We start from the raw sequence: 11,708 nt of genomic DNA, 5'->3' as shown, positions 1-11,708 counted from the left end.
GGGGGGGAGACTCTGGATTTATCTGAAACAAGTAAACAATTCCTGGAAGGACTGGGAGAGGCGGGGGCGGGTTCCGAGAACCGTGTGCAGCGGCCGAGGCGTCGTCGGGCAGCGGCGGACTCTGCCCTGGTCACTCGCGGGAGCCGCTGGGTAAACGGCGTGGGGGAGGGTGCCCGGCCTGCCCCCGGGCGTCCCCTTGGCTCTGTCCCGGGGGCCGGGTCCTGGGGCCACTCGAGCGCAGATCGGGGCCTGAGGCTGCGCTGATCTGGCAGCGTCCTGGCAGCCGGACCCGGCCTCTGCCAACCTCCGGGGTTGCCCTGGAACCAAACCAGAGTCGGCCGTGGGAGACAGTCTGCCAGCCACGGCACGTCCCCGCCGGCGCCTGCCACCTGGGAGGCCCCCGGACACGCGCCCACGACGCCCTGAAGGCAGCCCAGGCCTGGCGAGGTGACGGGGAGCCTGCCGAAGCCTGTGTCCTGAGCGCTGGCCGTCGGGGCAGCCAGATCCTTTGCCTGTGCTGGAGCCACGGTGAGCTGGGAGCAGCGGTCTCCGCCCAGCGAGCGGGCTGCCCGCGACTCTCAGCTGGCTCTCCCCAGCCTCCGTCGCGTGGGGCGGCGGTGGTTCATCCGGGCCTCCCGTCCCCTCGGAGCCTCCTTTCCACACCCCCCGTTTTCCAGCCCCGAAGTGCCCGGCCGTCCGCGTCGCTGCTGGTTGCTCTCAAAGCGATTCAGAAATTCTCAAAGCTGGGGCCCCTGGGTGGCTCCGTGGGTCGAGCACCCGGCTCTTGACTTCGGCTCAGGTCATCATCCCGTGGTTCGTGGGATCGCGCCCCGCGTCAGGCTCTGTGCTGACAGCTCGGAGCCCGGAGCCCGCTTCGGATTCTGTGTCTTCCTCTCTCTCTGCCCCTCCCCTTCTCACACTGTGTCTCTCTGTCTCTCAATAATAAATAAACGTTAAAAAAAGTTTTTTTCAAAAAAAGAATTTTTCAAAGCAAAAGACCTAAATACGCTTTAATTTTTAAAATTCAATATGTGCCATGCCACATTTAGGAGAAAGAGATGAGTGTCCTACATAATGTCAGATTTTTCTGAGTCCCAACCGGGAAGGTTGGGAATAACTGACATTTGTGATTGAAAACTGCTTGCTGCTCCCCCTGATCCAGGGGTTTAGAGCCATCAGAGGGTTCCAGAGTTGCCAACAGAATCGCAGGCAGGATGTGCCCCCCACCCGGAGCTCAGCCTGTCCCCCAAGGGCTCACCAGGACAGGCACTGAAAGGAGGGAAGGGTGTCCAGGAGGGCTCGTGGCTGTCAAGGACCCGCAGTGATTTAATGACAATGGCACCCGATGGCTCCCACGGGCAGCGCTTACCGTGGGCCCGGCGCTGGCCTGAGGACTTCCCACATGCGAAATCACAGTTCATTTTCAGTTCTGAAATCCACCGGGAGGAAACGCTGGCCCTCTGTAGGAGTCCCAGCGAGCCTGGTGGGGAGGGGAGGCATCCACTTCCTGATCAGGGCTGTTTGTGGATGTGCGGGTGTGGTTGGCCTTTGCGCACATAGGCATTTCTGCCTCTTTCCCCTTGCAAAGAATGCAGGCCGTGCGAGTATCTAAAGCACGCGGGAGCCACGGTGCCATGGCGTGATGGTGCCTGGTGGCTGTAATCACCCAGAGCTCGGCCTCCTCTCGGGCCCCCTCTGAGAACAGTGGACGTAGAGGCCTGAGTTGGGCTGACACATAGCTGTTAACAGAAACCAGAACACCCGTGTCCCCCCCCGGGACTGAACCAGAGATGGGAAGGTACAGGATGAGGGGACAAACATCTTTACTAGTGCTTTTGGGCTGGACATTCGATTTAGGCATTAAAATCCAGAAACACTCAAAGGATACGATGTCGAGAGTCCAAAGGAAAAAGGAAATTGCTCCTTAACTTTTCTATTCCATTCTATCATATTTTTTTTATCAAGCTTTTTATTTTTATTTTTTTGAGAGAGAGTGTGTGTGGGGGGGTGTGCATTTGATCAAGGGAGGGACAAAGGGAGAGAGAGAAAGAGAGAGAGAGAGAGTGAGAGAGAGAGAATCTTAAGCAGACTCCATGCTGAGCGCGGGGCTCAGTCTCAAACCTTGAGCTCGTGACCTGAGCCGAAATCGGAAGTCAGATGCTTAACCGACTGAGCCACCCAGGCTTCCCTTGGCTTTTTATTTTATTTTAATTTTCCTTAATGTTTATTTATTTTGAGACAATGTGAGAGACAGAGCACAAGCGGGGGAGGGGCAGACAGAGGGAGACACAGAATCCGAAGCAGGCTCCAGGCTCTGAGCCATTAGCACAGAGCCCGATGCGGGGCTCGAATTCACAAACCGCGAGATCATGACCTGAGCCAAAGTCAGATGCTTAACTGACTGAGTCACCCAGGCACCCCAGCTTTTTATTTTTAAATAATTATAGAATAGTACACAGTTGTAAGGAAAGGTACAAGAGAGCCCACGTACCTCTTACGCGTTTTCCCCTGCGGTAACATTTTTGAAAACACAGTAAGATGTCACAGCCGCGCCCGGTCGATACAGTCCAGATGCACAACATTTCATCCCCACCAAGATTCTTCCTCTTTAATCCCTGACAGTCACGGTGTCCCCGTGTCCGTGGTGTTGCCATTTCAAGAGCGTTCTATAAATGTAGTCACTCGGTAGGTACCTCTGGGGATTGGCTTCTTTTACTCAACATAATTCTCTGGAGATCCATCTGGGTTGTTGTGCGGATCACTAGTGTGTTCAGTTGTTTTTCATAGCCCAGTTTGGGGCTGTTACAAACAAAGCTGCCGGGACCGTCGTGTGCAGGTTTTCGTGTGGCCGTAAATTTTCATTTCTCTGCCCCGGGGAGCAATTGCTCAATTGTACGGTGCATGCATATTTAGTTTTTTCAGGAAGCTGCCAAACCATTTCCCAGAGCGGTTGCACCGTTTTGCATTCCCTTCAGCAAGGTGTGAGTAATCCATTTCTCCCCATCGTTACCAACACTTGGGGTTGTCATCGGTTTTTTTTTGTTGTTGTTTTTTTTTTTTTTTAGCCTTTTTGACAAGTACGCCGTGACATTTCACTGTGGTTTTAATTTGCGTTTCCTAATGGCTAACGACGCCTACACTTGTGCTCCCTCTGTGTTTGCTTCAGGAAAACGTCTGCTCGTGTCTCCTGCCCATTTCAGATTGGGCTGTTCTGTTTTTGACCGTTAAGGGGTTTTGAGGGTAGGGGGTTGTCTGCAAAGTTTATTTCACAGGGCTTACTTGGAGTTTTGATGGCTCTTTTCACGTTCTGCATTCAAGTCTCTGTCGAGTGGACTTTGCGAAGTATTTCCTCCCAGACTGTAGCCTGTCCTTTCGTTGTCGGTTTCCCAGTCCCGCTCATGGCCAGAGCTTTACTTCTTTTTTTTACCTATTTTATTTTATTTTATTTTATTTTATTTTATTTTATTTACTTTTAGTGTGTATTTATTTTTGAGACAGAGAGGCAGAGTGTGTGTGGGGAAGGGGCAGAGAGAGAGGGAGACACAGAATCCAAAGCAGGCTCCAGGCTCTGAGCTGTCAGCCCGACGCGGGGCTTGAACTCACGCACCGTGAGATCGTGACCTGAGCCGAAGTCAGACGCTTAACTGACCGAGCCACCCAGGCGCCCCAAAGAGCTTTACTTCTGACGAAGATCACTTTGTCCATTTTCCCTTTTATGGATCGTATTTGAAGCGTCAAGTCCAAGAACTCTGCCTCCCTCAGGAACCTGGAGATTGTCTCTATTTTTTCCTAACAGCTTTATAGTTTTCTATGTTCCATCCACGGTCCATTTCACGTTAATTTTTACATAAACTGTGAGGTTTAGATCAAGTCTCATTTCCCTGCCTGTGAGTGTTCAACTGCTCCAGCACCATTTGTTGAAAAGATGGTCTTTCCTGCATTGGATTGCTTTTACACGCTGGTCAGAATCAGTTGGGCATATTTGTGTGGGTATAACTCTGGGTTCTCTGCTCTGTTGCACCGATATCTGCGTCTACCCCTCCGCTCGTATCACACGGCCGTGATTAGTATCACCGTACACGGAGCATACCTCGTTTTCTTGTGCTCCATTTCATTGTGCTTTGCAGATATTCTTTTTTTTTTTTTTTTTTTTACAAATTGAAGGTTTGCATCAAGCAAGTCTGGTGGCACTACTTTTCCAACAGCCTTTGCTCACTGCATGTCTCTGTCACGTTTCAGTCATTCTTGGAATAGCTCAGGCTCTTCCATTTTTATTGTATTTGAACGGCTGCCATCTCATGATAAAATTGTAACGGATGAGGAGTTGCTTGTTAGGGATGAGCAAAGAAAGTGGTTTCCCGAGGTGACATCTACTCTTGGTGAAGATGCTGCAAAGATTGTTGTCAACAAAGGATTCAGAATAGTACCTAAAATTCATTGAAAAAGTAGCAGCAAGGTCTAAGAGGACTAACTCCAGTTTTGAAAGGAGTCCTACTGTGGGCAAAATGCTTTCAGACTGCATTGCCTATCAAGAGAAACCTTCGCGAAAGAAAGACCCACAGCCTGATCAGTCAGCGATCGTCCATATTGAGGCAGAACCCTCCACCAGCAAAAGGATTGGGACTCACTGAAAGCTTAGATGATAGTTAGCATTTTTTAACAAAAAAGTACTTTTGGAATTGAGGTATGTACATTTTTTGGACATAATGCTATTACACACCTAACACACTGCAGTGCAATATAAACATAACTTTTACACACTAGAAAACCAAACAGTTCATTCTGACTCAGTTTATCGTGATGTTCAAGTTCGTTGAACCCAAACGTACGATATCTCTGAGGTCTGCCTGTCATAGGTCTTAAACTCAGATAGACTGATTCAGTACACTTTATCTTCTTTTTAAAAACAGTTTTAAGTCTTCTAATTCCTTTGCATTTTCACATAAAAGTCAGAATCGGGGCGCCCGGGTGGCTCATTCAGTTAAGCGTCTGACTCTTGATTTCGGCTCAGGTCATGATCTCACAGTTCTGGGATCAAGCCCCACATCGGATTCCGCATTGGCATCGAGGAACCTGCTTGGGATTCTCTCTCCCTCTCTCTCTCTGCTCCTCCCCCACTCACACACTCCTTCTCTCCTTCTCTCTCTCTCTCTCTCAAAATAAATAAATAAATTTTTAAAAAGAATAATTGTGTCTATTTCTACAAAAATCTTGCTGGAGTTTTGACAAGAATTATGTTAAACCCATTTATGAGTTTGGGGAAAATTGACATCTTTACTATATGGAACCTTCCAAACCATGAACATGGTATGTCTCTCCCTTTATTTAGATCTCTTTTTATTTCTTTCATCAGTGTTTTGTAGTTTTCATCATACAACTTCTGCCTATGTTCTGTTATATTTATACACAAGTTTTGGGGTTTTTTTTCTTTAGTGTTTATACAGTGGTATGGTGATTCTAATTTTGGTATCTACATGGTCATTGCTATGTATGTAAATACAATTTTGTATATTTATCTCCTATTCTGTGACCTTGCTGAACTCATTTATTAGTTCTAAGAGAGTTTTTTGTAAATGCCTTGGAATTTCTGGTGTAGACAATCATGTCATTGGCAAATGGGGACAGCTTCGTTTCTTCATTTCTGATCTGCTTTGCTTTTTCTTGCCTTGTTGCACTGGCTAGAACTTTTAGCACTGTGTTTAATGACAATATTAAGAGTAGACATCCCTGCCGTGTCACGGTTTAAGCAAGAAGCAGTCAGTCTTTCACCATTAAGTGTAATGTCAGCTGTAGGTTTTTGGTAGATGTTCTTTACCAACTTAAAGTTCTCCTCTATCCCTGCTTTTCTGAGTTTTTTTTTTTTTTAATGTTTATGTATTTTTGAGAGAGAGAAAGGGAAAGAAGGAGAGGGCCCAAAAGAGAGGGAGACACAGAATCAGAAGCAGGCTCCAGGCTCTGAGCTGTCAGCACAGAGCCCGATGCAGGGCTGGAATCCACAAACTGTCAGATCATGACCTGAGCCAAAGTCGGACGCTTTACCGACTGGGCCACCCAGGTGCCCCTTATGAGAGTTTTATCAAAGGAACAGATGTTAAATAGTTTTTCAAATGTTTTTTTCTGAATTGATAGATCATGTGTTTTTTTCTTTAGCTGTTAATAAAGTAGATTGTTGGGACGCCTGGGTGGCGCAGTCGGTTAAGCGTCCGACTTCAGCCAGGTCACGATCTCGCGGTCCGTGAGTTCGAGCCCCGCGTCGGGCTCTGGGCTGATGGCTCGGAGCCTGGAGCCTGTTTCCGATTCTGTGTCTCCCTCTTTCTCTGCCCCTCCCCTGCTCGCTCTCTCTCTCTCTCTCTCTCTCAAAAATAATAAATATTAAAAAAAAATTAGAAATGTGTTCATTCTTCTTCAAATGTTTGGTAGAATTCTCCAGTGAAACCATCTGCCCCTGGAAATTTCTTTGGGTAGAGTTTTAAAAGTAGAAATTCACTTTCCTTATTAGTTATAGGCTGTTCAAATTACCTGTTTTATATTGGGTGAGTATAGTCATTCATGCTTGTTAAAGAGTTGCTTCATTTTCCTCTAAGATTTCAAATTTGTGTGTGTCAAGTCCCTTATCCTTCAGGATTTGTAGCCGTATCCCCTCCCTCCTCTTCCTAATATTGCAAATCCGCGTCTTCTCTGTGTGTTATTTTTGTCAATCTTGCTAGAGATTTGGCAACTTGTTGATACTTTTAAATAACCAGCGCTTGGCTTCATTGACTTTCTGCCTTGTTTTACTAGTTGGTTTTTTTCGCCACTGATTTCTTTTATTACTTCCTTTCTTCTGCTATTGTGGTGGGTTCATTTTGCCCCTCTTTTTCTAGGCCGTTGGATTAGAGTCGAGTCTTTCCTCTCTTCTAATGTAAGCATTTAGTGCTATAAATGTCCCTCTCAGCACTGCATTAGCTATGTCTCACAGCTAAATTTGGATATATATTGCATTTTCATTTTCATTCAGTTCAAGGTCTCTTTTGTTTCCTTTGAGACTTCCTCGTTGACCCCTGAATCACTTAGGAGCGTATTGTTTCATTTCCAAGTGTTTGAAGATTCTCCTACGATTTCTGTTACCGACATCTGGCTGGATTCTCTTATGGTCAGAGACCATACTCTGCATGGTTTCAATTCTTTTAAATATTTTGAGGTTTCTGTGTGGTCTGTCTTAGTGTGTGCTTCCTAGGCATCTGAAAAAAACACGTGTTCTGCTGTTGTTAGGCGGTGTGGTCTATAAATATCGATTGGTTGATAGACTTCTAAATTTATCTCAAGACCTCGAGATCATTAACCTTCGAAGGCTCTGTGCGACACCATTTTCGCCAAAGATTTCGGAGTGATTTAAAATCCCGCTGAGTCCACCAAGGAGGCCTGTGAAGCTTTCTCACCGGTGGCTCTTGCTGGTAGAGTCGCTGTGTCTCTCCCCTGGGGTAGGAGTAGGCTCCCTGCAGGACAGGGCCCCGGATCAGCCAGCAGCTCCACCAAGGGCTCTCTTAAAGTTTCCTGGATGACGTTTTCACTCCTCTAACAGTGTCTTTTTTTTTTTTTTTTTTTTTTTTGAGACAGAGAGAGACAGAGTATGAGCAGGGGAGGGGCAGAGAGAGAGGGAGACAGAGAATCTGAAGCAGGCTCCAGGCTCTGAGCCATCAGCACAGAGCCCGATGCGGGGCTCAAACTCACAAACCGTGAGATCATGACCTGAGCAGAAGTCGGACGCTCCACCGACTGAGTCACCCAGGCGCCCCATACGGTTTCAAAAGATTTAACAAAACATCGTTTTTCTTCTTCTCATCGGGTCTCAGAATGCTAATGCCACAGAGAACCTTGGTCCATCACCCTTGCATTCGGCAGGTGAAGGGATGAGAGGTCTCAAGAGGCTAATCTAGATTGTTTTTTAAATGCTTTTTGTGAAATTAACGTGCGTTCATTATAGAAATATATTAGATCTAGAGAAACAAAAGGAAGAAAAAAGTGCACATATAATCTCACAACCAACGTGTCTCCTCCCAATGTCTTCAAAAATCAGAGCCCACGTTTGCATTACTGGTTTGCAATGTCTCTCTCTCTTTTTCTTTAACCACAGATATGAACGTTTTCCAAAATATTATTTCTGATAGCAGACTATTTCCACAGGACAGGTGGGCCATCATTTACTTAATGTCCATTTGATGGGCACTTGGGCTTTTAGAGTCCCCGCTAAGTTCAGTAACACTGTGATGAATGCCTTCTGTGTACATGCGTAGGTTCCTTCCTAAAAATGGAGACTGCAGATCAGAACGTGGGAACGGGAGCTTTTTTTTTTTTTTTTTTTTTTTTTTGTGGCTTTAGCACCCCACTGCCAAACCGGATAATTGAGATTTCGTGTTTGTCTGGGCAGGTTTGGTTTGCTTTTCATTCGTTTTGGTTTTAGGCATAGAGCCAGCAGAGATTACGTGGCTCAGGAGTAAGTCCTGTGCGGGTTCTCGGCGTTTTAGGGCGTGGACGAACAGCCACCTGAGGCCAAGGCGAGCGAGCCGTCCCCCTTCCCAGGAGAGAGGGTGCTGGAAAGAACAGTGCCGTGAGCGTCTGTGCCTTCCTATGAGGCACCTGGCGCTGAGCCCAGTCAGGAAACAGGAAAGCTGGCAGGTTATATTCAGCCCGGGACCGGGACCTTGTAAAACCATCACGCGGCCCAGGTTTACGTGCAGGAACAAACTCGCTCACCCTGGCCCACTTCCTCTTGCCAGGACCCACCATGAGAACGCCGTGTTTTACGTTTGGAGCATGCCTTGAACTTGCTTTGTCCTAGTAATTGCCCCCATAAAATGGAGCGGGGCACTAAGTGAAAACTTCCCGTATTTAGAGACCCAGTCCTGCCTGCTTTTTATGACTCGTGCTGACTCCGGCAGGACCAGCTCTGCCAAGAGGCCACTTACACGCAGGTTGGCGGGAGCAAGACAGGAGGGAAGAACGTCTGAAGGTGGACGGGAAGACCCCAGGCCCTGGGGAGGCCCCGCGTGCTGACCGTGGGCCGGAGCGTGCCCCCCCCCCCCCCCCCCCCAGGTAGCCCAGGCTGCTCCCTGCCCCGGTGTCACCGTCACCCGCCACGACATCCCAATTCAGGCCACAGCGGTCCATGGACTTCTCCCTTTCTCCATCTGCCTTTCTCTTTTGGTCTGCAGAAAAAGAAGAATTAATCCAGAGCATGCTGACCCAGGTCGTAGAGCAGTTCTCAAGGTACAGAATCTTCTAGACACATAGTCTCTGCAGAGGTATGCTTTTCTGCTCACGGCAATGGTGGGGCCTCGCTTGGAGGCCGTGCTGGCCGGCAAGGCTCCGGCACATCGCTCACCCGGAGGGGCGGCCTTCCAGGGGGAGTCCTTGCATGACCCCCTGTAGCTGAGCCAGCACGGGTGGGACCCAGGAAGCGCTCGCCGTATACCAAAGAGCAGGGCCGCTGGGCGCTGGGAGCGTGAGAGCTCATGCTGCTGACAGGTCTCTCCACCGGCTCTCCTGGGCTTCAGAGGTCAACCTACAAGAACTGACACCATTTTTGTTTTATTCACTTATTTTTTATTTTTTTTAATGTTTATTTTTGAGGGAGAGAGAGACGGAGTGTGAGTGGGGGTAGGGGGGAGGGGGCAGAGAGAGGGAGACACAGAACCCGAGGCAGGCTCCAGGCTCCGTGCTGTGAGCACAGAGCCCGACGCGGGGCTCGAACCCACGAACTGCGAGATCACGACCGGAGCCCAAATTGGACGCTTAACCGACCGAGCCACCCCGGCGTCCCTTATTTATTTATTTTTAAATGTTTTATTTATTTTGAGAGAGCACAGGGAAGGGGCAGAGAGAAAGGGAGAAAGAGAATCCCAAGCAGGGTCCACACTGCCAGCACAGAGCCTGACGTGGGGCTCGAGCCCACGAACCGTGAGATCATGACCTGAGCTGAAATCCGGCGTCGGGCGCTTGACCAACTGAGCCACTCGGACACCCTGAAATGACACCACTTTGAAAATGGGCCTGAAAACAAGCATTGCCACGGAGACCCTGTGTAGACATGGGCTTCCTCCCGCTCCGAGTTGTCCTGCCCGTCCCGAAGTGATGCTTTCCGCCCTTGGTTATTTCGAGGTGGCATCTTGCCGTCCGGGGGCATGTGGGTGACACGCCCTCAAAGCCCAGGCATTGCCGCGCCAAACAGGCTGGGCCCGGAAGGGACGCGGCGGGTTTGTGAAGGGGTCTCTGCCCGGCCAAGCAGGGTGCAGGGCGAGGGCCGTCCCCGCCCAGGTGTGGGGACATGAACACACCCCGTGCCTTCCGTCACGGAAGGACGTCAGCCGAGGGCGTCTTCCCCCCTCCGCCCGACCTTCAGACACCTTGAGCTCCTGGAGAGCAGCCCCTCGCCCCCCTGTGCCCCCTACAGGGGTGAGCCTGCCCGCGGGAGGGGTTCGGCAGGTGACCGCCAGGCCCATCGTAATTTTGAAGAGTTTAAGACTTATGTGTTGATTCGTTTTCATTCCCAGAGCGTTTAAGATCAACGAACTCAAAGCCGAAGTCGCGAATCACCTGGCCGTGCTCGAGAAGCGCGTCGAACGTGAGTGAGCTCCCTGCTTCTCTCTCCTTGTCCTTTAACCTCTGCTTAAATTAGCCACCTAACGGCCGGTGGTGAGCGGCGAGGGGAGTGAGGCGAGGCTGGAGGTGAGCGCCCGTGTCTTTGGTGCCCGGGCGAGAACAGTGAGCACTTCCTGTCGGAACGCGTGACACGGTCCACGTGCGCAGCGGCTCGGGCCACGGTACGTGTCCAGCAGCGGTGCGTGGCAGCGTGTCTGGGTCTGAAAGGGGCAGAACGAAACCGCGGAGTCCCCCAGACCAGCCCCCCAGAGACGAACTTGTGCTGAACATCTTTGTGCCTCTCTTTATGCAAACGAGGCCTGCCGACGCCCTCCCTGACGTCACGATTAGTTCTGGACCACGTGTCCATGTGTACCAAATCATCACCTCCTGCTCCCCAGTCACCACCAAGGCAGCAGAAAAACTACCCGGAAGCACAGGAGAGTGGGTTCGGGGCTTGACTCAGGGGCCAGGGTGCCCAGGCCTGCACCAGACCCCGCGCACCGGGAGAGCCGGCCCCGTGACACAAGGTTTATTAATGCCAGGTCGTGCCAGCGACCCAGAAGGCTCGAAGCTAAAAACCCAGGCTTTTCTCCGTGCCACTCGGGACGTGTGCTTTATGCGCATTCCGTACCAAAACCGTTGGGGGGAAACGTTGAAATGCAGCTCCAGTCATATGTGTCTTTAAGGAACTTTCGTTAGCTCTGGAGCCGAAGGAGGGCCCTGCCTCCCCAGCCTGTGCTGTTGCCTCTGCCCCGTGAGACCCCTTCCCCCCATGCCGGCACCCCGCCTAGAAGATCGTCCCCAGAGGCTCTCCTTCGAGGCACCCTGTGACTCGCAGAGGCGCCCTGGGGCTCCTGGAGGGGGTGGCCAGGCTTGCAGGGGGTGCTAACCACGAGTCAGGCAGCTGTGACCAGTTGGGGGCCAAAGCCGCTCCTCGTGGGTGGACTCCAGCATCCCTTCATGCTCTAGCTTGGGGTTCCGCTCTGTGCCCACCTATTGAAAGTGTGAGGGCGGACGGGTGAGGCCACACCGTCGAGGCCGGACATCCAGCCTCACTCGAGAGCCGTGGCCAGAGTGAGTGCAGGACT

At 50.4% G+C, this 11,708-nt stretch overlaps 1 protein-coding gene across 3 annotated transcripts in view; it reads left to right on the top strand.

Annotated features, from left to right (window-relative positions):
• Positions 1 to 11,708, top strand: part of PDE9A (phosphodiesterase 9A) — an 89,026-nt gene that overhangs the window by 52,090 nt on the left and 25,228 nt on the right. For 2 of the 3 annotated variants that reach the window (XM_040483835.1, XM_040483836.1), the window contains exons 5-6: positions 9,192 to 9,246; positions 10,530 to 10,600. In XM_040483835.1, coding sequence (XP_040339769.1) covers positions 9,192 to 9,246; positions 10,530 to 10,600 — 126 coding nt within the window. Of the gene's footprint in view, positions 1 to 154; positions 529 to 9,191; positions 9,247 to 10,529; positions 10,601 to 11,708 lie in introns of those variants that run through there. The other variant, XM_040483838.1, reaches the window with a different exon arrangement.

This window comes from Herpailurus yagouaroundi, unplaced genomic scaffold, assembly GCF_014898765.1.
Source record: "Herpailurus yagouaroundi ecotype Mexico unplaced genomic scaffold, PumYag 162, whole genome shotgun sequence".
NCBI lineage: Eukaryota > Metazoa > Chordata > Mammalia > Carnivora > Felidae > Herpailurus > Herpailurus yagouaroundi.
The sequence above is the reverse complement of the archived record's forward strand: the minus strand, read 5'-3'. Positions and strand labels throughout refer to the sequence as shown.